A 26,244-nucleotide genomic window follows, 5' to 3' on the forward strand; every position below is an offset into this window, starting at 1 on the left:
TACGTTTCATCAGAACAGAGATGCTGTGTTGGTTTGATGGTTATCAGAACCTTTTTCATTTCCTGCCAAACATTTCTTCAAATATTTGTATGTGTTTGTGTGTCTGCGTGTATGCCAGTCCTTTGTCTGACTGACAGCCCTGCTGGAGAGTAGTTTGCACACACTTGGGATAAAATGAGCCAATATTTACGTAAGAAGGAACTTAACCTCACAGTAGAGTCCAAAAAGATGTAGGAGATTGTCTTAGTGAAAAAATCTTCCCACATTAATATATTACATAGACATTCTCACACCACTTCCGCCTTTGCTTTTTTGTCTACAATAGACAACCCTTTATTTCTTTTTTTTTTTTAAACTTGCATATATCCATGAGCTGTAATGCCACTGAGAGGAGAGCTGAATGGCTCTGCACCCCCTGGGGACCAGCTATACTGCAGCAGTGATAGGGTTTGCATTCCAGTCATGCTTCTCTGCAAACAGCAAGTAAATGAAGCCCTGACCCTGCATACTTCCATGGAGAGGGCCAGCAATGAAAATGCATGTAATCACTGAAGGCAAGGAGCAAAGACCATGCACTTTACCTTGGATCAGCGTTTAGAGATGTGGAATGGGAATCTGGACACTGGGGAGGCAGCCCAATGCATGTGTTTAAGTACAGTTACACAGCTGTCACATCTGGAAATAATGTTTCCCATATTTATGCTTAGAGCTACATCAACAGAAAGCCAATACCTGTTTACTGTCCCTGACAAAACCAGCGACCTGTATAAGTGGTTATTTAGCCTCCAATGAAAAGCATAGAGGAAACATTTCTTACATTACTACTGTTATTCTGCTGTGCCCACTGGACATCTGACCAGCTTGGAGTCCACTTCAATGGAATAAATGAGGAAAGACGCTATGGAGAAAGTGTGAGGTTGGCCCTTTCTACTTCCCAAATGGCATAAGCAATTTAAGCTGTAGTGAGTCAGCTCCAGGAATACCAAAGTCCAAACACAGAACAATACTGCCATGGCAGCAACTGACTTGTTGCACTTTTTTCTACAATGTCTACAGAAATTTAAAGATGCTGAAATGAAACCATGACACTGAGGCCTGTGTCCTGTTTTACATCAAGTGTAGTGATTATTGTTATTCCATTGAAAAGGTGATGGGGGTAAATGAGAAAATCTAAATATTCATCTCTCTTGGAATAACAACAGAGGTGTCAGTCATGTTCTGATTGGGCTCTGTCAGATGCACTTGCACTGACTGCAGGTAGGCTCTGTGATTGATAGCTATGCTAGGAGCACCACTGCTGCTCTCCCCAGGTGATGGCAACTGCACTCACACTCCGCAGGCTGCTGGGATGCCAGTATTCCTATCAGTCAGCACTGAAGTTGCCCTTTTCCTGTTCAGTATAACCTCGTACTATTGCTCTGTATGCTAGTGAAATGTTAAAAATACACATAAGCAGGAATCCACCAAGCAAAACTATAAATCTGCATGTTGACTAGTTGGAATAGAGCAAATCTTTCCTGTAGCAGTTTCATTACATTGAGGAAGCTCTAAAACCAAGTCTGGTCTCCCTTTAGACCTTTTCTGAAAACCACAGCTGTCCATGTTGTGCAGAAAAGGATTTGCACATCTTTAGACGACTCTGACCAGGGCACAGCTGGTGCTGCGTTGTGGCAGAGATGTCAGGTGTGGGACAAGGCTTATGGCAGCTGGAGGTGGACAAAGAGCAGCCAGGGGAGTTAACTGCCTCCACTGTGCTATGACCATCTATACTGATCCACTTTACTTCTCTAATCCACTTGTCTCGTGTGAGCCACAAGTGTGTCCCATTTGTATTGTTGGTGTTTTTGAAAGTAAATCAGTGGACTTAAACATTTTATGGGGATTAGGCCAGCTTAGCTCCATGCCTAATGCAATGATTAGGGATTTCTGGCATAGCAGATAAGTGAATGTTCACCATTTACTCAGCAACTTGTGCTCAACTGTTAAAGGCTTTAAGCTGAAATGGCAAAGTCTTGGATGAGACAGTGCTCTGGCTGCTGTAGTTTGTCACCCCCAATACTTCATTAACTCTGACTACACCATGATATCACATTGTTTGACCTCATCAGGTGGTCAAGTGACCAATCTATTGTCACCATCAAACTTAAATCAAGTGAGTCTCAAGGGAACATAGATTGCATAATTTCCCCAAATTTGATCTCACTGCAAAGACAAAAGCACACCGGGCAGCATATTGGTTGTTCTTGTAACGACAGAATGGCACTTTCACATTTTGATTTACAGGCAGAATAAAGTTTGATTAGTCCTTATACAAAAAAGGTGCAATAATTAGCCCCCTTGTGCACCGTACAGGCTGCCCTACAGGACTCGATATGGCTCCAAGAGTTGTGGCCCAGATCATGATGCACAGCAGACACATTATTCCTAATTTCAAAAACCTATGAAGCACAGAGCTAAGAAGTGTGGAAATCAAAGCAAGGTCTACAAGACCGGCAAACGTTTAAGGTTAAAAGCGAGAACTAGTGGGTCACTTAGGGATCAAAGGAATTTTATAGCACCGTACGAAGAGAATTTTTAAGTGCAAGTTGGAAATGGACCTTTGAAGATAAAATGTCAGCTCAAATTTTGTCAATAATTCCTTTTAAAAGTTTTTTATCGAACTCCTGGTAACATGAATAGGTTGTGTGGTGTATAATTACATTTTTCTCACTCATTTTTTTCAATATACGTGCTAGAATATAGTTTATACACCGACAGGAAGATTGAGCTTAAAAAGCACATCAACCTCAAATGTAGGGGCTTGGACACCAACACAAAAGGCAGAAGAAATTCAAAGACAGTACTTCGAGCCACAAGCTCATCATTAGGCATTATGTGGTCAAACTGACATCAAACTGCGAGAGGCAGACAAAAGCCCAGAACAGAGTAAAGCTTTGAGCACTCAAAAATAAATGCCGTGCTAATACCATGAGAGACGCAGACACACTATTTTTCATACATCACATGGAGAAATTTATTGTGAGGGACTTTTTTAACTCTATGTTTTAAGTCTGGTTTAACTTGGTTGACATTAACTACTTGACAACCCTTTGATATTTGAAAACTGGACTCAGTTGTCCAGTGGTGAACAACTTCTTTCTTCTGCTGATCTTGAACTCCGCGTCCCCATGTTCAGGCTATTTTGTTTGTTTGTCTGTTGGCTTGTTGCCTCATTTCCCCACTTTCCATCTATCATCAGCCATTCGTGTGCGTTCTGACTGCACTGTCCTTTTAGTGTTTTCTTTTTTTTTCCCTCTGTGATGAAGCAGGTGTCTAATGGGGAGATGTTATTTATGCACTGATTATGAAAAATATCTGTGCCAGATATCTGTGCTTCTAATTACCAGTCTAATTGGTGTATAGTCCACATTGTCACTGTTATTTGATGAATTGAATTTAGACTGGCTAAAAGCTTATGTAACACATAAAAGGTCACACTGCTATTTCTGATTATTTACAGCAATACATCTATTTATATTTCATAACCTACCACTGGATCATCAATAATTCCCCTCACACCGTTAGACGTGAAAAGATGGGTTGTGAAATGATTGTGTCTTATGCAGTAAATTTAATGAATTGTACTGAAATGTGTCAAGATACTAATAATCTGGTATTTTACTTTAAATTATTTTAACTCTGTTCTTTTACATCAAATCTTCTGTACTAAGTTAAAGGCAAAGGTGTTGATAGTTCTTTCTGATTTGCTAAAAGAGGTGAAATATTCCTGATTGAATTAAAGAGCATGACGAAAAAGCTGAAGCTGGCATCACAAATCTTCTGTTCTATCTTGCTCTCTTTTGCAGATTCCATCTGAGTAGGAGGTGGCAACAAAAGACCAAATGCCATGGATGTATTCAATTTCAGCTACTGGAACGCCTCTGAAGGCAATGACACAGTGGTGGAAGAGAGCGAAAGCGCCTATAAGACCGTGGAGGTGGTGTTCATCGTGCTGGTGGCCGGTTCGCTCAGTCTGGTTACAGTTATTGGAAATATTTTAGTCATGCTTTCCATCAAAGTAAATAGGAACTTACAGACTGTCAACAACTATTTTTTATTCAGCCTTGCATGTGCTGACCTAATTATCGGACTGTGCTCTATGAACTTGTATACAGTCTACATAGTAATAGGCTACTGGCCTCTGGGGCCGGTGGTGTGCGACCTGTGGTTAGCCTTGGACTATGTTGTCAGCAATGCGTCTGTCATGAATCTTCTCATTATAAGCTTTGACAGATATTTCTGTGTGACCAAGCCCCTCAGCTACCCTGTCAAAAGGACCACCAAGATGGCAGGAATGATGATTGCTGCAGCCTGGGTCCTGTCTTTCATCCTCTGGGCGCCTGCCATTCTCTTCTGGCAGTTCATTGTTGGTGGGCGGACAGTGCCTGAGAAGGAGTGCTACATCCAGTTCTTCTCTAATGCTGCCGTGACGTTCGGCACAGCCATCGCCGCCTTTTACCTGCCTGTCATCATCATGATTCAGCTCTACTGGCAGATCTCCAGAGCAAGCAAGAGTCGTGTGAAGAAGGAAAACCGCAAACCATCAGCGGCCACCCCAGAGCCCCTGTCGCCTGGCCAGAGGAGGAACAACACACCAAAACCCAACAACAACAATGTCCCAGGAGAGGACGCAGGACGTTCCCAGGACCAAAATGCTGAGGATGGAGCCAACCAGCATGACGGAAAACTGCAGAATGGCAAAGGACCCTCCTCAACAACTGCCGAGGGGGAAGCCGAAGGTGATGATGGAGCAAGGGAGAACTGTGCTCCTGGAGAGGAGAAAGAAAGCTCCAATGACTCTACATCTGGCAGCGTGGCTGCGTCCAACCAGAAGGATGAGGAGGTGGCTCCCTCTGCTGCAAACTCCAATGCTGAGACAAGCCAGACACTCCCACGGCAGCGGGCCAAGGCAGGAGGCTCCAAGTTGACCTGCATCAAGATCAAGACTAAGTCACCCAAGGGTGACTGCTATACACCATCCAATGCCACCGTTGAGATCGTCCCAGCCTCAGAGCGGCAGAACCACGTGGCTCGGAAGATTGTGAAGATGACCAAGCAGCCTCCCAACAAGAAGAAGAAAGCGGCACCATCACGGGAGAAAAAAGTGACCCGCACCATAATGGCCATCCTGGTAGCCTTTGTAGCCACCTGGACTCCTTATAATGTGATGGTGCTTATCAACACCTTCTGCTCCAGCTGTATTCCCAACACAGTGTGGACTATTGGTTACTGGCTGTGCTACATCAACAGCACCATCAACCCAGCCTGCTACGCTCTGTGCAACGTCACATTTAAAAAGACGTTCAAACATCTTCTCCTCTGCCAATATAAAAATATTCGGTCGGCCAGATAAATATGGGCCACTTGGGAAGGAGAGTTAACGTATGAGTCGCCTGTGTGTGTGTGTGTGTGTGTGTGTGTGTGTGTGTGTGTGTGAGAGTGTGTGTGTGTGAGTGTGATAACATGTGAGCATGATAAAGACTGCAAGAGTGTGTTTGAAATTACTTTCCATACTTTGATCATGGGTTTTCCAGTTTGTCTCAACAACCAGTTGTAGCACTTTACACAAATTCAACTGATGCCAGTTGCGTTGAGATGTGTTGTGCAGTAGCAGTGTTTACATCTAACGCTGTGAAAAGTCAGTGTTATACAGAGTTGTAGGTTGAACAACGAGGGTGTGTAAAGCATGCAGCACTTAGGAGTGACACTGAGCTTATTAAAAAAAAATTTAAATAAGAGCAGAGGAAGATCTGCACACAAGAAAACTTCACAATGGGAAAATAGGGCTGACTGAATTTACAAACTTCCAAAGTTTGAAGTTCAGTGAAGATACCTGTAGATAACTGTACATATCAGTGTATAATCTATTTGTGTGCACATGTGGATGTGTGTGCTGGCTCGGGGTGTGTGTGTGTACACCCATGTGTGTCCCACCCCCCCCTTTGCCTGCCTTCTTTCTGTCTGTGATCATCATCTTGGCACTTCCAGCCAGCAACATGTAGTAAAGTGGGGCAGCGGTGCCTCTGACATGCTCACATCAGGGCTGGAAGTGATCCCATCTATCCATCTCCCTGTGGGAATGAGTTGCCATCAACACATAGTAGATATACAAATATTTGTCAACTTCGCACACTGCCAGGAATAACCGAGCGCCAGAAATAATTTTGACCTTATAGAGCCAGATCAGCCAAATGACAAAAAATAATAACAAAATATTTTAGATAGTTAAACAAAGCAGGTGGTTTGGTTGAGTTTTTTTTTTTTTTTTGACAGGAGGGGAATGGAACTTCGACAGTTTTTGAAAAATGGCACTTTTGTGGGAACTACTTTTAAATTAAAAATGAGTCTTTCTGAAAGCAGTGAGTGACTGTGAAAAATGCTTTTTGTAAATTGGGAAACCAAATTAAATCCTCACTTTTGATTCGAAGGAGTAGTTTGACTTTTAGGGAACTATGATTAACACACTATTGTTAAGATTTAGCTGGAGCCAGGATTCTTCAAACAGGGAAACAGACCACCTGCACCTAATTAACGCGTGTCTTTTTTGTATAACCTCAGCACAAAACTAAAGTGTACACACAAGTTGTGTTTGTGTTTATGTGTGAGATTATATTTGCTTTCTGGCCAGGAGCAGCAATTTTCTGAAGCGCTGCTGTCACCATGAAGAAGAACTCACTGCACCTGGCCAAGAAATACAGCAGCCTCCCACATGAAAACTGGCTTTTCTCACATTTTGTATGGATTAAAATTGAATGAAAGAAAACTCACTGAACACAACCTGTCATGTCTCATAGAGATTTTAAAAAGCTGTGAGAACAACAGACAGACAAACAACAACAGCTCACTGAACTAAAACAGACAAACAAAAAAAAAAAAAAAAAAGTGGCATGAGATTGTTCAGTTCACTCTTTGATTTGCAGTTAACAGACGCTGACATGGTGTCTGATGTTTATTCTATTGTGGCTATTTAGATATTTATGTTTGCTGTCACCGCTGTTAGGAACCTCCTACTCTGTGTGAGGAACAAGTGGTCGGAGCTCAGAGCTGCAGCTTAATACTGTCTGGGAAGGATGGTAGTGTGTGTGTGTGTGTGTGTGTGTGTGTGTGTGTGTGTGTTTGTGCACTCCAGAGTGGAGTTAACATCTTATCACAGGTTACCACCTTGTGATTTAAAAAAGGGCTATTTCCGTGCGTCTCCGTGTTTTGTAAACCATCTCTTCTTTTTTTATTTGAACATCGAGTTAGTTCATTTTTTTTGAAAACCCTTGCGTTTTCAAAATAATAATAGTTGTGCGTAATTTAATTTAACGAAATAATAAAATCTCAATTCACAGTGAGACATGTTCTTCGTTTTAATGTATCTCATCCATCATTTCACCCTATTAAGCGATTCTCTGTTACATTAGTACATGCTCAGCAGTTGGAGTGATGAATATGCAGGAGTATTTGCCATCAGGAGGTTGCCACAGTGGCTGGTAGGGGGCTTGGCAAAGAATTACGCCTGCATCAAATATCTCCTCAAGCTGTCTCCTTAAACAGAGATCTGGGACAGATCCTCCAGTGAAAACTCACCATGAGGCTGATCAGATTATGGGACGATGTGGAACACCTACATTTGAGATTACAGACCGCCTATTACACGCTCAGCTTGTGCTTTCATGCTACGTGCCCATGCTCCACTTTGTGCCCCACACAGTCCTGATTCTGTTATAGTCTCTCCCTCACATGAGGTCGTGAATGTAATGTAAATATCACATTTACATCCATTAGCTATAATTAACGCTTTGCTCCCATTCTAGCCTTCCTGCTATATTACACACCGTACAGCTTATATATGTGCAAATCTACATCCCTGCACTTGTTGTAATAAGAGAAACGAGTCACATTGTCCTGCCTTCATGAGCTTGAGGGCGAGCTGAAAATTTAAAGTCTCTGAAAATTAGATTTTAAATCACGTCAGTGTGGATTGTTTTTGGAGTGTGTCAGATACTTAAGACTATAAACCAGAATATCTCACCACCTGCATCAATCATCAATATCAGCCACTGTCAGACCTGAATAAGTTTTAAGCAAACAAGCAAGAAAGTGACTGGTGCCATATCTTCAAACAGGCATTAGTTCCTTTCCACCAAATGTAAACTTTTCTAATCTAGTCTTTGGGTTTTGCGACATCTTGTAAAACCACCCAACCAACCTAATTTCCTTGCAGCTGCTAAAGGGTCTAATAAAACTGAAAACAAACTCACACCATAAACCACTGCAACAAACTACAATAGGCAACCTCCAGCTGACTAATCAGTAAATCTGGAAATGCAGTAGAACATTCTGGTTTCTGCTCACAGGACACAAAGAACTGATGTTACACAAAGCTCTGAATTAAAATCATATTTTAGAGACTGTGTTTTGAAAACACAGGCTAGATGGAATAACAACAGAAGGGCCGTAGGCAGCGGAGTAACTGAGAGACACCACGTCTTGTCCCATTTTCACTTGATTTATCAGGCAATGTGTAAGATCATAATGCTTCTTTGAGTATACACCCTTTATATTTCATCACTGCTGCACGTGCATGGACGGTCCATGTTTGTGTGTCCCAGCGGTTTCAGCGGGAACTGAGGCATCCATCCAGGTCCAACCTCCAAGCATCCGTCACAGTGATAAGTGGAGCCATGTCTGTCACACGTCTCAGTAGTCGGTAAAGAGCCTTCCAGAATATCTGATTAATCTTCGCTAAGCCGTCGTTTGAGTGATACCAGCAGGAGAGTAAGTGGCTCACAGCTCATGCGGTGGTCCAGGGGTCCCAGTTTGAGCAGCTGCTTGGGTGTTTGATGGAAGGTGATGGCAGTTTATCACCTCCTGGAGAGGGAAAAGGGCAAGATGCATTTAAATGCACAAGAGCTTTCTGTGGTTATCTCCACGTCATGCACTTTGAACGTCAGGAGCGAAGTTCTTGTTCCTGCTTCACTCCCCCCTGCTCTTGTTGCCAAGTTGTTGAACAAATGAGAACAAAACGTTTTCATATCAGGTGTTGTCTGTTGTTTTGGAAACGGGAGAGTGGGTGTTGTGAGATTGTGGGTCTACAATAGAACAGGAGAGTGCGGTTTGGTCAAACAACAGCTGTCCTGCATGGGAGGGAGAAAGGCCACTGATAGGCCCCACTGTGTACTCATACACATAAAACACATACGCTTGGATTTGTAGTCATGGATACTCGGAGGACGGAGGAGCAGGTTTGCCAGCGACACAATCCAAAGCTGGAGAATTGTGCTGCATGTGGACCATGTTTGGAAAAGTCACAGCCGTTCTGTGCAGGTCAGCCAAAGGTTCTGCTGCAGGAATTTAAGCATCCCAGACAAAACCTGCTGCCTGGTGTAAACACTGTGTGATGTGGCACTGTTTACCCTCCCTCCTGCGCTTTTACTGCGTCCTATTCACGTCCTGTGCAAACAGAATCCATTGTTCCACGCTTTGTGGAACTTCACATTTACAAGTCCAGTCAAATGCACATCTGCTCACATACAGGACATATACCTGACATTCATCTGACATCTAGCATCACCAGAACAAACATTGCCTCTATTGTAATCGACAGATCACCATGTGCCGTCAGAGCTAACTTGGGCTCCTCTTCATACGGCTTGTGTCAAAGGGCTACACTCCTTTAATGGAGTACATAGAACATGTTGCGGTTTTCGGAGATTAACTCAACTTTAAGGTTTCTCCGGCTTCACTCTTGGGGCCGTGGCTGAGAATAATCTCAACAATGTTGTGCAGCGAAGCAGAAGTGAAAATGCAGATGCTTTTACAGCTGCAGTGAGAAAATATATATCGCCAGATTGTACAGAGCAATTTGAAGTGCCTTACACAGGATGACATAAACGAATTGCTCTCTTATCCTAAAATCCCTGATGTATCTTTAGTGTGTGGAGTTGAGAGTTTTGCTGCAGTGTGATGCAAATTAAAGAGCATGTAGCCTTCCCAAATTCTTTTTTTTTTTTTTTTGGCTTTAAGATATTGTGTTTCTCAGCTCTGAGCTCCCATTACTGTAATTTACTGTAACAGCCACTGCCTGATTGCAGTGGCAATGAACAGACCTTTGGACTGAACAATCTAAAATCTTCATCTGTGAAATCTTTCAATACAATCCTGCAGGCATAGTGGGTTTTTTAGTTGATTTCACAACCGACATGTGTAACTGGTGTGTGCATGTGTTCACATTTGGGAATCTGGGCTTTCTTGTGAAAACTGTTTGTGTTATATCGAGATCAGTGCTTCATCATTTCTTCTAGTGTGTGTGTGTGTGTGAGAGAGAGAGAGAGAGAGAGAGAGAGAGAGAGAGAGAGAGAGAGAGAGAGAGAGAGAGAGAGAGAGAGAGAGAGAGCTTACTGTGAGGTGTTTTTATTTTTTCACTCCTCAGCATGAAGACATCGGATTGGACAAAATATGATAGTACACATCTGGGAGGATGAACACTGTTATTGTCTATTTCTGTGTCATCACTCCTTCCTCTTTAAAGAGTCATTCAATAACAGGCTTCCAAAGACTCATGTAGACACAGCTTTGTGCGGCAGTGGAAGACATATAAATACAATATATTGTACATTTTCTTTCATATTTTACATGTTTCTTTTATCCTTGTAGAATTGTAGTATTACAAATTTGAATATGATCAGTGTACAGCCAGAGAGTTTCTTTTTTTGGGTTTGAAATGTGATAAGAATTTGAATATTGTGGGTTCTGAAAGTGTTTCGAGGAAAATATGATAACTGTAGTAGAAGGTATATATACATACATATATATATATATATATATATATATATATGTATATATATATTTTTCTGGATGTATGATTTGGTGTAAGAAATGGATTCCTTCCTTGCAAATGAAGAAGCTGGATCCAAACTTTTAAACTTTCCAAGGGGGATTTCAAGAGTGACTTTTGCAGGCTGCAGGGAGAAATAGAGCAAACCTTCAAACCCGGAAGGAGGACAAAAGGTAAAACTTGTTTCAGTGTGACCCAAGGCCCGGAGGCAACGGCTACATTTTGATTTCAACTGTAAATTCATGATGCTTCACACTCACCTTGGGAAGAAGCTGGTCATCTGCTATCTTTCTGGACACACTTTATAACTTTTGCAATTTTAACATCCTGGGGAAAATTTGTTTTTCTTTTCTGTGGAGCAACCAAAGTATTAAGAGTTGAGTTCTTTTGCCCCAAGCAGAACTTTAGACGTGGACTAAACAATCAGCAAATAAAAAAAAAATGGAAGAAAAAAAAAAAAAAGTCAGTAGCCTCCTGCAAGTGTTAAATGTACATAAAAGAGTTCATTTTTCATTTGCTTATATGTAGGTGTTGATTGTGTATTCACTCACTGTGGTTTGTGGCTTCTTATGCAATAGGAAAAATTCATTTAAACAGTCTATTGTTTGCAATGTATATATCTATATGACAATACATTATATGTAATTCGGATGCGGTACATTTGAAATGTACATACATGTGTTTAACAGCTACTATTTGAATGTCCCCCCACCCCCCAAAAAAAATCTCTCCTTTATTCTCCTACCCCTCCTCCACCATGATACTTCCTGTACAGTAACAATGGTACTGAGTTCCTTTTTGACACGTTCTTAATTACTTGTTCTGGACAATGACTGAGTGTTACTATAACTGGCCACCTGTGACACTGTAAGATGAACTGCATTAAGTGGTTACATTGTGCCATATTCTCTCAGAATGAAACAAATAAAAATATATGAAATGTGTTTGAAATTTGGGTGTTTTTAAACGGAGGATGTAAAAGGGGAAAGAGAAGCATTTTGGGATTCTTTTCTGACTTTTTACCTTTTATTGATCTTTATTTTTGGAAATGTAACAAGAAACAAAGGGATTGTTAACTCAAAAACAACTGAGAACTACAATAGTGGGGACTTTAATTCTTTACACAGAGACCGGTCTGTAAAAATCTGTGGGTATAAACTGAGGTACATCAGAGCAGCAGGAGGAAAACTAACTTTACAAAGTTATAGTTTGGATGTTTCTACAGTGGCTCTTCCATGCAGTCTGCAGACAGATCTAGCTTTTGTTTGCTGTTACTGAAAATACAAGAAAAATATTATATCACAGAGTGATGGGAGACTTTTAATGAGCTATTTGAAAAACTGCAAATGCATGACTTTTTTCTTTTTTTCTCAAATTAATTGTAAAGATATTTAGAGCTTCACTTTTAACAAACTGCTTCATTAAGTCAGGGCATGGACCAAAGCGTTTTCAAAATTAGAGTTGGACAATGCAACTGTAAAACAAATCCTTTTCAATTTGTTTTTCAGAAAATAATCCCAGACATAACATCATTAGATGAGAACACTAGTAAACAAATCTCCATATTCATTATTCATCCCTACCGCTGATTATTATAACTCCTATCGCAACAGACAAGTTGGTTCTTCTCTTAGGTGCTAGAAAGAAGGAAAAAGTAAAACTTGTTGTCACTAAAAGTCAGAATGCCACTTTGTCAAAGCTCTATAGGCTCCTACTGTCAACCTACAGGACATATAATGAGGAACCGTGCTGAAAAAGGGCAGTGGATGTTTTCCCACCTTCTTCCTCCTTCCTCTCCAGGACAAACCACCTCATCAGTCCATTTGGGTGCGCTCTCGCTTCTTGCCTTCCTTCTTCTGCTTCTTTGCATCTGCAAGAACAGAAAAGACCAAATTAAATTCCACAGTGTTTATTTTGCCAATTTCTCTGCTAGAGGGGATGTCTGAAAAATAACTAACTCCCATTGTCCCCATAAGGAGTCAGTAATAATCCACTGTATGAGTTTTAATTAGCTTGTTTTTTTCAGGTTTAGTGCTGTGACACTGAAATCAGTCGGTCGTCACGCTCTCTCCTGGGAATTGATTTGGGGGCCCGGTGTACACCCCATGAAAAACCGCTTTATCAACTTCCCACAACAGTGGATTGGTACCTGGCAGCCATGACAGAATCCACAGTCTCCGCCTTACTTTCCTGCTGTGCCGCCTCTCCGCTCTGGTGAACAGGACGAGAGCACAACCTGCAGCGGTCTGGTTAGCTGGATTCTGGCTAGCTGGTTTTTTTTAGACTGTCAATCTGCCAGAATGTGCATGGATGTGCATATGTCTCTCAGTCAAACTGTCTTTGTACCTCTGAACATACGCCTATACATGGACATGTAGGAAAAGCACAGTGGCAATAAAAAGTTATTCAGGACTAAATTAATTTAGCTGCAGTTTCAGGATCTAAGCTATAAGAAAATGCAGTTTTTCTTTAGTGCTTTAACTTCCTCCTTATACTGCCAGTGTGTTGGCGTCTGTAGTTCATGATCCTTTTAGCAAAACTGTAACTTCCAGTGTTAAGGGCTGCTATAGCTGGAGGAAAACAAGACTGCTCTGTGGCAGTCTGACAAAAATGAACTGTTAATTACTGATCACTATTGTGTTTTTGCATGATTTCAATCTGGATCTGTGAGCCATGATCAAGTTTAAACCTTTTCCACGGTTGGTATCCTCATTTTCCTATCAGTCAGTCAGATACAAAGAAGATCAGGCCAGCTGATTATCACATATTTGACTCACTTTTCCAAATATATGCATCTGTCTGTATCTTCATTTCTTGGCACTACTACTACTGCAACTGTAAACACACTTTGATACAGAGATGCCAATTTAGATCCTCCCACAGAACTTTTGTTAAGGTTCACAGCTAAACTTGCTTTATACAAATGGCAGTAACATGTATATTTTTATATTAAAATATTATCACAGTGTTTTTTAAACACTGTGATAATATTTTAAAGGACTGTTAATACTGAATTAATATTTGTGTGAGGATGGATTATCATGAAAGGACACAAATCCTCTAATGATAAGCAGTCAAGGCAGTTCTGAACTGACTAGTTTCAGCCTTTTAACATTCTGAATGTGCACCACAAGGAAATCTTAGAAATCTGTTATTGTCACCTCGGCTGCAAACGTCTATGGGTATTAAGATTTTGAAGTGCAAAGTGCTCTCACCCTTGCAAATATGGAAATTGCTGTTCCATCACCTTTGTTTGCTTTGCTTTAATTTGTTTGAATTGTGCTTTTACTTTCCCCAGTTGTCTTCTGTCAGCATATTCAGCTCCCTGGGGAGAGGGATGGAGAAACAAGAATTTGCTCTCTCTGTTCTATCCACTTCATACTGTATTCAAGATGTGGACTCTCAGACCAGGCTGAAGTACTTTCTATTGCATTTGCACATTACACGACACTGCTCACTCCCCTCTTTGCCTCTGTCACACACTCATAATCAGGCCATCGCTGCCTTCTCCATCTCCAATGTGCCCTGGGCCAAAGCACAGTCACTGCACGTTTGCTCAAAATGGAGTTAAAAGCAAAATCTGACATTTTAACTTTCGTGAAGTGGTGTAACAACGTACATTTACTCAAGGACAATAAATATATAATAAACAAACATGTTATTTTAAAGGTAAATGTACCTGCAGGAGCTGAAATATAACTGTGCAAATACCTCAGTCCACTGAAATGCTGCTTTTGGTTTATTATTTGTTTTATTGACATGGAATCAAGTGACATTGGTCTCAGCAGGTTTGACAACAGCCTCTATCGTTCAGCTGCAGTTGTGCACTCAGTTATCTCAGGGTTGTATAGTAGACACCAACATCCTAATTACTGCACAGCTGAAGCAAAAGAGATATTTTCTTCCTAATCATTAATTAGTACAATACATTAACCTGCTAGTTAAATGGACAAGAAAGTTCTGAATTTTTCCAGGCAGGTTGTGACAGACGACCTTAGAGGTGTCACCACCGCACGGGGACTGGCACTTACATTTTACGTTGAAGGAATCTGCCTCAAAAGCACAAAAATTATCTATTTCAGCTTCATTATGTTCACTTGGCTGGCCGGCCATAAACCCTAAACCTTATTATTTAACTCCAGTAGCGGTAGGACAGAAATGTAATATTAATACTGTGTGTATCTGTAAACACGTCTTTGATTTCAAAATCAAAACACCACCTGCCTGTCCAGCAGGAAGAATGCAATCACATTCACTCCAAATGAATCCAAACTCCAGATTCATCTGAACAAAGCCTTTTGTTTAACCTGAAATCAACTTTGGCTTCGAAGTGCTCCCTCATGCGTCGCTTGCTGCTGTTCTGCTGAAAGAAAAGGCAGGGACCTTGAGGTTTCTACAGGCATTCATAATGTTTCATTTCTGTCACTCTTTGTTCTGTCTTTTGCTCCACAGGGTCTGTGTTTCACCTGGGCTAGACAGCAAAGACACGCAACTCTGAATCTCAGATCATTCCCAAGGCGCTTCTTAGCATTGTCTCCTGCAGAACCTGCGAATGACAGATGCTACCTTTATGACAGCAACCTGCTGCAGTCAGGGGAAACTTATCTCCCAAACCCAAGGTAGCTGTTCAGAATTGCAGATTTGGCCAGGCAGATCTCTGCTCCCAGTCGGGGGTTAGATCGCCTCTTCTCTCGCCGTCTCAGTCACTCTGAAGCCAAACATTTCTGTTTCTTTTCTCAATAGCCCTCTGATCCCACTGCTGTGGACTGTATCTCTGCCATCCCCTGACACACACAGCAAAACATACACAAATCCCCTCACCGTACACACCTAATTGTGCACAACACCCTTTCTTTCTTCTTTCCCCAGTAACCCCTCTGCTTCCCAGGGCTTATCTTCCAACTGGCAGACATGGGAAATCACTCTTTGCTCAGATAGCGTGTCTCTCTTCCCAACTGCCTCCCTTCATCTCAGCATGTGTCATCCCTCAGCTACAGCACCTCTTAGACTGCCACTCCGCAGCCACACGTCTGGCCTTCATTTGAATTGATGCACGCAGGTAGACACGGCTTCAAACCAAACACAGTTTCACTCACATACACATGTTAATTTACGTCTTTAATGTGAAAGGTTCACAGTATAGATTGTTATTGTGTACATGAAACATGGGATTAAACAGAAAAATCAAAGTGTAAAGTAGTTGCAGTCATTTGCCCTCTTAAGGGATTTCATTTGGAACTCATACAGAATTTTTCCATGTCCGTGCCATACAGCAACAACTGAAAGGCTCTGAAGATTAAATTCATCAATTTGGCATAAGGATTTTTGTATTAATAATGCACTACTCATGATACAGTACCTGGATGGATGGATGTAATTGCCATTTGCTCCCAGCGGAGAAGAGTAATAAATGCTATAGTCACTCGGGGTCTTTGCAATTTTCACATAAAAATATCTGATTACTGAGCAGCTGCTGAAACAGCTGATGCTGTCGGTTTTCTTGGAAGGACAGTCTCACATTACAGCAAATATTATTTCACATAAACCCCCATAGTTGTATACACTTTTCTACAATTAACCCTCATACAACTCTATATATTTAAAGAGTGCTATCCTGTGTTATGTATTTGCTGAAAAACACGGGACTTTATTTGGACAGATGGCAAGTGCAGTACAGCTCCTCAAGAAACTTCCTGTCACAGTTCATTAATGATTTGAACAGATTCCTCCTTTAACAGTCAAACAGGGTTTGACATAAAAGACAAGTATAAGCAGACAGATGTGTTACAGCTGGCACAACATCCTGCAGTAAAAGACAGTCTCAGAAGCACTCACATGGTGGTACCATTGTAAATTAGGGCTTCACCTGACTGGGGCTGTTTGATGAAGTGACAGTAAGGTTAAATAAACCCCATGTGCAAACCTCATGCGCACACATGTCATCTGTTGAGTGTGATAAGGGCACAGTTTATGGCCATTGGCAGCAATTCTGCACTCATTATAATCCTGTTTGGACAATGGGACATTCACAGTGGGTCTATTAGTACATCCGTGTTTACAAAATGAACAAAGGCCACGGACTCACTTGGAATGAACTGATTGCCTTCTTATCACCGGGTTTGCACCAGTCTCTCCAGGCTGACAGTAATGTGTTCTACGTGCGACCACATGGTTATTTTATATTCTCTCATTAGTTCAAAGCTCGAGTCAACTCGAGTCTTCTGACACCTGCCTGTTTCCTGAAGAATGTGGGACTGACTTCAATATCTTTGACTTGACTCAAGAAAGCTAAAAGCATGCAATTACAGCTGAATAGGGAGTTAACCTGTTCACCCCTACTTTAACACCGTCACTCACCGCTTCAACTTAGCACTTAAGTAGGTGGAACTCCATCACGCTGATGTAACGAACGGGAATCACAGCTGCCTTTGTGTTAGATGAAGTCATTTGCGAGGGTTTGTTGGATTTAGATTGCAAAGATGCAATCAGTTTGAGACGTAGCAGGAGATAAATATCTACTGACCTCACACAGTAATTATCAGAAAGGCGACAGACCGTTCTCGCTCGTATTCACACTGGTGCTAATTCATCCAAAATGAAATGAAAAGTACCTTTTTTTTTATTTGTGATTTTTGACTAGAAACAACAATATCAACACCAAAGACATGAACATGGAAAACAGCACTAAATATACCAGCTTGTCAGAGTGAAGATCAGCAGCAGCGACACTGTTTCTGGTAAACATTTCTTCAGCAATAATTGTTTAAACAAACCTAGTTCCCTGTAACTGTTTACAACCACAGAGCCAGGAAGTCTCGGTATAATTCTTCTTATTAATTATTACTGTGTTTCTGCATGAGTCTTGCTTTTGATCCGCTGTCGTGTGAGTGTAAATATAAAGATTTCCAGCTTTCAAGCCAGTGCAGAATCTGTCAAGCTAATGACAGAGCCCATGAACAACTCTCACTTCTTGACTTGGTCAGTGCTGGATTAACACACCACATTAATTGCCTGGTATTATTTTTTCAGTCACACTAATGTAAAAGTGGATAATGCAGTAATTACAGTATAGCTCTGTTCAGAAATTTGGCCTTTTCACTGTCTTACTGGGACATGTGAGGAGCCAGTTACAGGAAAACACCAAAATTATTCTTATGTACACAAAGTGTTTTTTTAGCAAAGTACATCCACATTAACAAATCAATTATGCAAATATCAGCGAGCAGGTGTCAGTAAATACAAGTAATAAAAATATCTTTCTGTTCTTGGGTTAAATAGAGAAACATATGGCTGTTGAGTAACTAGTAAAGAAATGAAAAATATATAATTAGTAATTGGTTTTAAGTAACAGCTGTGCCAGTCTCAGTTTAAAATTCATTCAACTTTTGTTTCTGCTTCTACACAGTAAAATATTATATCCTTATATCAGTACAGACAGCCTCATAACATTTTAGCAGGCATGGCGATCCATCAACAGGATCTCAGTGTATCCCGCTTTTGCTGACAGGCTCAACATGTCCAGCGAGAGCTGCGTTTTATCTAGTGATGATTTATTCCTCTCAGCTTACCTTGCAGCTTGGTCTTGGGGTTTTTCCCACAGGGTTTGGTGGCTGTGACAGTGGAGGCGCAGGAGGCGTCCATGAGTGCTCGCTTCAGTACGCCCATCCTGGTTTTCTTGCCTGTCGCCAGGTCACACTCTCCCCAGTCCTGGAATTCGTACTTACATTCCCCTAAAGCCCACAACAACAAAAAAAAAAAAAAAATCGGATGCTTAATTATATGCTTTTGTTTAGTGAAGCAGTTGAGATGACATAGTATAAGAGTGTTCAGGCAGAAAACCTGGGGAAAATGACACAGTGCAGCTTCTATAGTTGCTTTTTTTTAAAAGAAAAACATCAATTGAAATCAGTCAGTGGAACAAACCCCTTGAGCCTGATGAGTTGAGTCATACACTTTGAATGGCTGTTTGATGAGCAGTTATAATTTACTTGGCTATTATCCCTATACTATCAATAGAAAGTGTCAAACAGAGTGAGTTCTGCTAAAACCTCATCATGGGATGCTCTTTTAAAGATGGTTAAAGCTTACTGCTAATGGGAACAGATGGCACAGTTTTGATTTTATTTCCTATATGATAGAACCCACTAAGAGATGGATAGAATTGAAAACAGCCAGGCTGCTCATGCAGGACCATATACCGTCTTGCTGAGAAGTAGCTAAAGCACTTTCTGCAGATTTTGAATTAAATTTAACATTAATATTAAACTGTACCTTCTTAAAATAAAACCCAGAGGATGCAAGACTGGTCTAAAAATTGGCAGCAGAAATGTGTTTGTTTAGAGAGTGCATGTGTACAAGTGTGTGTTTGCGTTCTGTAAGACCACATCTCTCACATATCTTCCTCTATTATTTTGTTGCCGCTATAGCCACATTCATTCGTCAGCTCCCTCTGACATGAAAGTGTCAGACCCCTTGTCACTGCCTCTGAGATCCCATGGTGCTCATCAGAGGCAGGGAGAGGTGGGAGATGGGTGAGGTGAGGAGAGCCAGGGAGGGAGGGAAAGTGAAGAGGGGGAGTGACAGGGCCATTGTTGTAAGAATCCAACAGGGACTTCCTGAGCATCACACTTGAAAACTTCTCAATGCTACCGGGGAATTTGGCAGGCAGCCCGTGTCCCGGCCAGGTGTCACAGAAAGTAGGCACAAAATATGGCTGTACAAGTGTGAACACACCCACTCATCAGCATCAGTACATTCATCCACAGCCTTATATACTGCTGGTCTGAACAGAAAACACCTCATCATTCTTGCTCTGTCTCCAAACAACTTTACCTCCGGTCTGTTGAGGATTATAAAGCCTTCATTAGCAAGTGGTTAAAGCTATAAATATCTAATATTAGCTATTAGATGGTGGTCATGGCCAAATATTTTTAGATGGAGGAAAAACACATATTTGGTGTAAACCAGCGAGGCTGCAAACAGAATGTACTGTACTTGTCATTAGTGTTATTAGTTTGAAACCTGTTATTTTTCTGTCCGCTGTAGAAAGACCTGCTGTGATTAGCTGTCATTAAATTAGTATCTGCTGAGTTTGATCTCTTTTTGGATTTTGCCTCTACATATATTTAGAGTCTACCAGCCATTCGACTACACTGTGTATTATTATTTATGTGTGTTATTGGGCATAACCTTCTGTTTTAAGCTCAACATTTGTAATCCATGTCTAACTCTGCCTTTTGTGAGATTAAAAAAATCATTTAGGCCGTATGCTGCATGTCTCAGATGTGCAATGTGCTTGTAATGACACCTAAAGTCATAATGTTGGTCCTTAGTATAATAGGCAAATTACCAGTACTTTGTGTACTAGTCAAGTAGTAAAATATCAATTACTGAGTAGCACCATGTCTGAATGCAGGTGTAGCTGCCATTATTAAGTTTTAGGGTGTGTTCACCTCATTTTGTGGCAAACAGTATTTATTATTTTATAACAAAAACCATCTTGGTTTACAAGCATCTTCACTTTCTACAACACAATAAAGGCTGTTCGCTTCTTTTCTTTTCTTTTGTCAAATAACTTTCCACAATTTAAAGGCCAGCAGCATGTAACTTACTGCAACTTCTCCAGAACTTTTGCTGCTATAATCTATTTCGCCAGTTAGGGGGCCATTATTTCCTGCAGTGTGTTCATCACTCGTGACAGGTTCATTGCTGAGCAGCAGGCTTCTGCCTGACAGGACTTACTGGGGGGACAAAAGCCCCTCAGGCTTGTCACTGGAAGACATTTTAGCCGTGAAGACAGCACATTCTCAAGCCCAAAAATAAATGACCTAGCAGAACAATTGTTCCTGTGTTTTCTATGATGATGTGTTACATCCTCAGATGTTCTGTTGTACCTCTAATTAGCTAGCCTTCTCATTCCTATTGTGAAAATGGGACCATTGTTTGGGTGAATGCCAGACTTCTACAGATCATGGGGAGCTGTGGGTGGGAGGCAGGCAGAGGAAAGTTTCCAGGCTCTTTTGAGGTGGTTCCATATGATATTCTGTTCATTTGTTATGCACTAAGAAATAGCTGATAAATTTCTAAGCACCTAGTTTCTGTGAACAGTCCTCCCTTACCTCCAAACTTCTTCTTCCAGTTGCAGGGGATCTTGCAGCGCTGGGTCTTGATGGTCTGCTTGCAGTCGGTGCCGGTGCGCGTTCCCTCCCTGGTGCCGAGGCCACAGTCGCCTTCGTTGGCTACGCACACACTCCACTGCCACTCCCCACAGTCCGACTTACGCTCCTTCTTTCCTGTAGGACGAACACACTCTTTTAGCCCCAGTACTAGAAGTCCAAGTCAAATCTCAAGCCAGCTGAAAACAGTCCTGATTAAGGGACACATCTCAGGTTCTTGAGGCCACAATCAAGTTGTATGTCTACAGCCAAGCTAAAAGTCAATTTGCTGGTGTTTTACAATATTGCTGTTTGACATCATGTACTTTGAAAAGATTTCAGCAGGTCTACACGTGAAATTTGAAGGTTTTTGTTGACGTTTTCATTTTAATGTCTCACATCTGCAGCTCTGATTATTAAAAATGAGCTAGACTATTAGTTTTTATTAAAACAAGAAGTGGAAACTGCAACTTGCAGCGTCTATAAAGGTATTCAGCCTTTCTGCAATCTTTCCCTGATATTTCAAGGCCGTTGTAATGGATTTACATACTTGTTCTAATTTCTGATGCAAATGAACACTTTCCCTTGAATTTTAAATTAGGCTAAATGTTTTTTTCTCGACTCAAGAGGAATTTATCTGACTTCTTTTCCCCTTTTTTTGCAAGATATCGCTATTTGTTTCTGGCAAATAGTCAACAGAGGCAAATTACTTCAACCCTAAAGGCATTTTTTTCATATTTTTTAAAGTATTGCCATCTAAATAAGTTGAGGGACATTTAGCAAAGCAGCCTTCAGGCATGATAGCAATGTATGTATGTTACAGACCTTTTTATGTTGAGGTTAATTGACAGAAAGTAGTTTGTCAAGAACAAACAAGTATCCACCTACTACTGGTTTCAAAGACTTACCTTGTTTTTCTGCTTTGCCTCCTTCAGCCGCCATCACGGCGAGCACCAGGAGGGCCATCACAGCCACCCGTGTCCACTGCTTCTGTCCATTCATCCTGAAAGAGAGATTAGAAGAAAATCCTATTTTCAGTGTTATCACTCTGTTATTTTGGGATGCGAAGTGTTTCTCGACTTGTTGATTCATGATTTCTTACATTTTAAAACACGCCTTTTTGAGAACTCATGATTTCTGAGAACTCCCCGAAAATGTGCCTGAACTTGACACATTCGATTGTTTTTGGAAGAACAGGAAGAGAAGGAAGAGAAAAGCGATAGTTGTCCCAAGTCTCATGAGACCAGAATAACAGCCTGAGGAATCTCCATCTCTCATATTGTGCCATTTCCACTGTGCTGGATTCCAATATCAACATTTTGATTGTTTGCACTGCTGCAACACTGTCAGTCATGGGTGTATTTGCTGTCAGTCACAGTGAAATCTTGTCACAGGTGGATTAAGTAATCATACAATTTTAGTTTGATTTGTCAGCTCTTGTTTATCTGCCTCCCGTAGTCTGAAACAAGAAGAGAAGTTTAACAGGGTTTTTGTTTTGTTACAGACCCCCATAGAGGCTGCACTGCTTATGAAAATGGATGTCACGTTGTGAAACTATGCAGTAAAATGCTGAGTCTTTAAAGAAGCATTTGCATGATTGTACAACACTGTCACCAAAAAAAAAAAAAAAAACTGTTTAAATTGTTTTTTGAGAATTGATTAAAAAGTTCTGTAGCCAGGTTGAGTATTAATGTCAAATCTGGTCTTATTAAAGCTGCAGTGTAGCACTGTGAAGCAAAGTGTTTATACGTGGGCCGTTGTTTCGTCTTGTGCAGCTGCACAGGGATGCACACTGCTGACCATTGTCAGTGGTTTCCCAGTATTTCTCTCACCTACAGGGGGCAGTGATGACCCAGGAAACACAGCAATGCTCCAGCAATAGGCAGGGAAGAAGAGCACTGCTAGCAATTACACTAGCATGTGAAAACTGCAGGTTTGACAACATTATAAAGAAAAAAACGAAACAGCAGGTTCAGTTCAGTATAAATCCTGCAGTAAAATTCAATATTGATATAATACCTGTTTGAGAAAATAGCAAGACTAGTCCAGATTCAGCTCAGGTTTTAAAATCTAATGAGAACACCATGCTGTGAAAGAGAACTGATTTCTATAATTTAATTCTCCAGCTGGTTCTGGATCAGCAGAAAGCTGTTACTGCCACTATAACCACCTTGATGCGAAGTGATGAAATCACTGCAGTAAACCCTCTCTCTTTGGCTATCCTGTCTCCTGTGTGTTTTCCTTTCCCTTGAGAGAAACCCTCGAGCAGACGCCGCGCTCTGAGAGCAGAGACAGCATGAGACTGAAACAATTACCAAGAGGCTGACACCGAAATGCTCCTCTTTCCTCGCTCGAATCCTGGTGGAAAGCTTCAGCCTGACAGGGAAATAACATCCATTTGTCACTTTTAATTAATCATCAGCTGGCTCTGTGCCCCTCACACTCCCACCCCATCCCACTCCTTTAAGGCTTCATGTAAGTTCAGAGAGAGGATCTGAAATTTAAAGCAGGTATTCAAACCTTGTATTTAATTATTCGATGTTATTGCAGTGCATTTTATTGGAGATTTCATGTCTTCCATCACTCCTTAGAAACTCATAATGAGCCTTATGGCGGAGCCTGTAGTCTGCCTGCCAGGAAAACTCATCTGAATCCTTCACATGATTGACTTTATACTTTTCTGACTGTGGCAGCACACAGACAAACCCCGTTTTGATTAAATACTTCAGACTCCATCACCTAGTTTTGTTTCTTACAAGATTCAAAACTATTCATCTCCATAAAAGAAGAAAAAAAAAAATCATTGAATCCCAACTGTAAGAGGAGCATACAATGAGTTGTAAGAGTTTCGGAGGGAAAACCCAATGAAAGCTCCCTGATAAGGATCATTTCTAAGAGAAATGCATTGTGGCCTTTGAAAAGATAAGAAAGCCTTTTCCTCGGTAAGTCACCCACAGAGTGATGGGTGCTCGGTGCAGTGCAGGCAGAAAGGGGGCAGGGGCTGATGACTTGGAATGAGCACACCATACAGGAAGTTAAAAAAATAAATTCATATGAATAAACCATTTCCCTTGTAGCTGGAAAATCCTGTAAGGCGACAGTTTCTCCCCCTGTAGTGGTCAATAAATTAAAAATCTCTTCCAGCTGTGTCGTACTCCTATTTCCGAAGCATAACAGCACCTAAAATGGATGAGTACTGGACTAATATTCGGCATGCAGACGTGTTGCTTGTGTTGTGCTTCGATAAGAAGAACTGGGACGTGCCAGCTTTAAAATACTTGTATTTGTGCAGTTCACTACACGCAGTCAGACATAGCAACAGCCCTGCACTTCAACACAGGCAGAAGAGAAACTTAAAATAAATAAATAAATAAATGAATAACTGAATTTTTTTCTCTTAAAGAGTCTTGGCCCCTGGCAACCTAAAACAGATCCTCCTCTTATTGCCATGAGCCAGAGGTCCATAAATTGCAGATCTAAAGCAACTGGGTTCTTTTCCTTCATCATCAACAGGTGGTGTTTGGTCTTACAGGAGATGTGTTTTATCCTGTTTCTTTCAAGGGTGATACTGATGAAATCTGTAATGTTAAGACATATTTCAGTGTTCTGCTAAAGCTGCTACCCAAGTATCCGGATACAAGTGTAAAGGAGTCATAAATCATTGCTCAACTTGTCCCCAGATTCGAAGTGAGATATTCGGCGCAGGATATTGCCATACCTGGAGGTTCAGTGAAGTGAAGCTCTTTAAATAAAAGAAAGTGTTTTAATGGATGGGAGGTTGTAGAAAGTAACTTGAGGAATTTTGGTATCTGGTTCAGCAAATTTTAGGTTTTGAGCACAGCACTAAGAGAAGATCTTGGCTGTACAGCCTTTGTTAAAAATTTCTGTCCTGTGACCTAATAAATTTTGGAATCCACACCAGCTGCAAAAGGAATGGGAGGGACCTACGTGCAGACACAGATGGAAGATTGTGAAAAAGTCAACCTGAGTCTGAAATAGAAAACTTTTTCCAGAACTTGGGTAAAAGTAAAAACTGACTCAAAACCCTAAAATTTAAAGGCAGAAAAGAAACATATTTTACTTTGTTGGTATCAAATAAGGTCTGGTCTAAATGTAGAAATCGATGAAAACAGGAGAGCTGAGTGTTTGCAAAGCTCACTGTGTGGTGGTTACTTTAGCTGGAACATCAGGAACATCCAGTGGTCAATGTGGCTCATGAGCTAGTGAGAACTACTTCTCACACACCCATCATTTGCCCCATTGATCCAAACACAGCTGGTGACAGGAATGGAGGAGGAAAGTCGCCACTATCCACAGATCAATGGATCTTCAGTGACGCCCTGTTGTGGCACATACACTCAAGACGTTCCCCTGCTCTGAAGCTCAGAACAAAAGCATCTTTCTCCTCTTCCTCTTTAGGACTGATGAAATCCCTGCTAGGTACATAAAGGAGAATTTATTTATAAGATCATACATAGGCTGTGCTTGTGTCTGATATCAAGGCAGGGGGTGATGGTGTCAGCAACAGAAATAAAAGAGAGAGCAGTTTAATTTATCAAGTTCAAGGCCAAATTAAAAGTGAATTACTTGGGTTATTAGCTGCCCTTATAGGCTGAATGAAAAAGATTTCCACCATTACTGTTCAGTAAAAGAATGGAGCTTTTTTTTAATTTAAAATACAGTTTTTAATCAGAGAACATGTGCATGTAATTAGGCAGCAGCTCCTCTGTGGTGTGTTACCATCCTGTCTACTGTTCTGGTTCACTCCACAGCATCATTTTCAGCCGTGACACGCAGCAGTTTCCAGCAGAAACCCTCTAAAACCCGCTGTACGCTATCCCCTACTCCACTGCAGATGAATAGCTGAAAAGGAGACCTGCAGGCTTAGCCACTCTTCATGTGTCAACATGAGAGTACAGTGTATTCATGCTCACCCAATCTTCTGTTAGAACATCAATGTTGAGTGAGATGAAGGTAAAGCTGTTGCTGATACATTGAGCCTGTAAATGGCAAGTCAGACAGAAACAAGCCACCAAGATCCACTCATCGTCTGATCTGCTAAGTAAAAAGTGGGACTGCAGCCAAACATGTTCCATGATGTAAGACTGGCCATCGAGGGGGAAAACACATCTCCTCAACGGGACTCTGTGCAAGGAAAAGAATGTGCTGCAATAACAATGTTCTGTCTTGTCTTGTCTGAGATAAGGTTTTTTTTTCCTCCATGTTCCA

At 41.2% G+C, this 26,244-nt stretch overlaps 2 protein-coding genes across 4 annotated transcripts in view; one reads left to right on the top strand and one right to left on the bottom strand.

The window, feature by feature from the left end:
• The window catches only part of chrm2a (cholinergic receptor, muscarinic 2a), a 54,310-nt gene extending 48,891 nt beyond the window's left edge, over positions 1-5,419 (top strand). For both annotated transcript variants that reach the window (XM_026326983.1, XM_026326982.1), the window contains exon 3: positions 3,846-5,419. In XM_026326983.1, coding sequence (XP_026182768.1) covers positions 3,887-5,392 — 1,506 coding nt within the window. In that variant the 5' untranslated portion in view covers positions 3,846-3,886 and the 3' untranslated portion in view covers positions 5,393-5,419. The remainder of the gene's footprint in view (positions 1-3,845) is intronic.
• Positions 5,420-11,865: 6,446 nt separating this feature from the next.
• Positions 11,866-26,244, bottom strand: part of ptn (pleiotrophin) — a 30,726-nt gene continuing 16,347 nt past the window's right edge. The window contains exons 2-5 of one of the 2 annotated variants that reach the window (XM_026326877.1): positions 21,924-22,018; positions 20,980-21,153; positions 18,430-18,591; positions 11,866-12,731 (exon numbers count right to left, since the gene is read on the bottom strand). In XM_026326877.1, the coding sequence (XP_026182662.1) occupies positions 12,676-12,731; positions 18,430-18,591; positions 20,980-21,153; positions 21,924-22,017 (486 nt within the window). In that variant the 5' untranslated portion in view covers position 22,018 and the 3' untranslated portion in view covers positions 11,866-12,675. Of the gene's footprint in view, positions 12,732-18,429; positions 18,592-20,979; positions 21,154-21,923; positions 22,044-26,244 lie in introns of both variants that reach the window. The other variant, XM_026326878.1, reaches the window with a different exon arrangement.

This window comes from Mastacembelus armatus, chromosome 23 (genome assembly GCF_900324485.2).
Source record: "Mastacembelus armatus chromosome 23, fMasArm1.2, whole genome shotgun sequence".
Classification (NCBI taxonomy): Eukaryota; Metazoa; Chordata; class Actinopteri; order Synbranchiformes; family Mastacembelidae; genus Mastacembelus; species Mastacembelus armatus.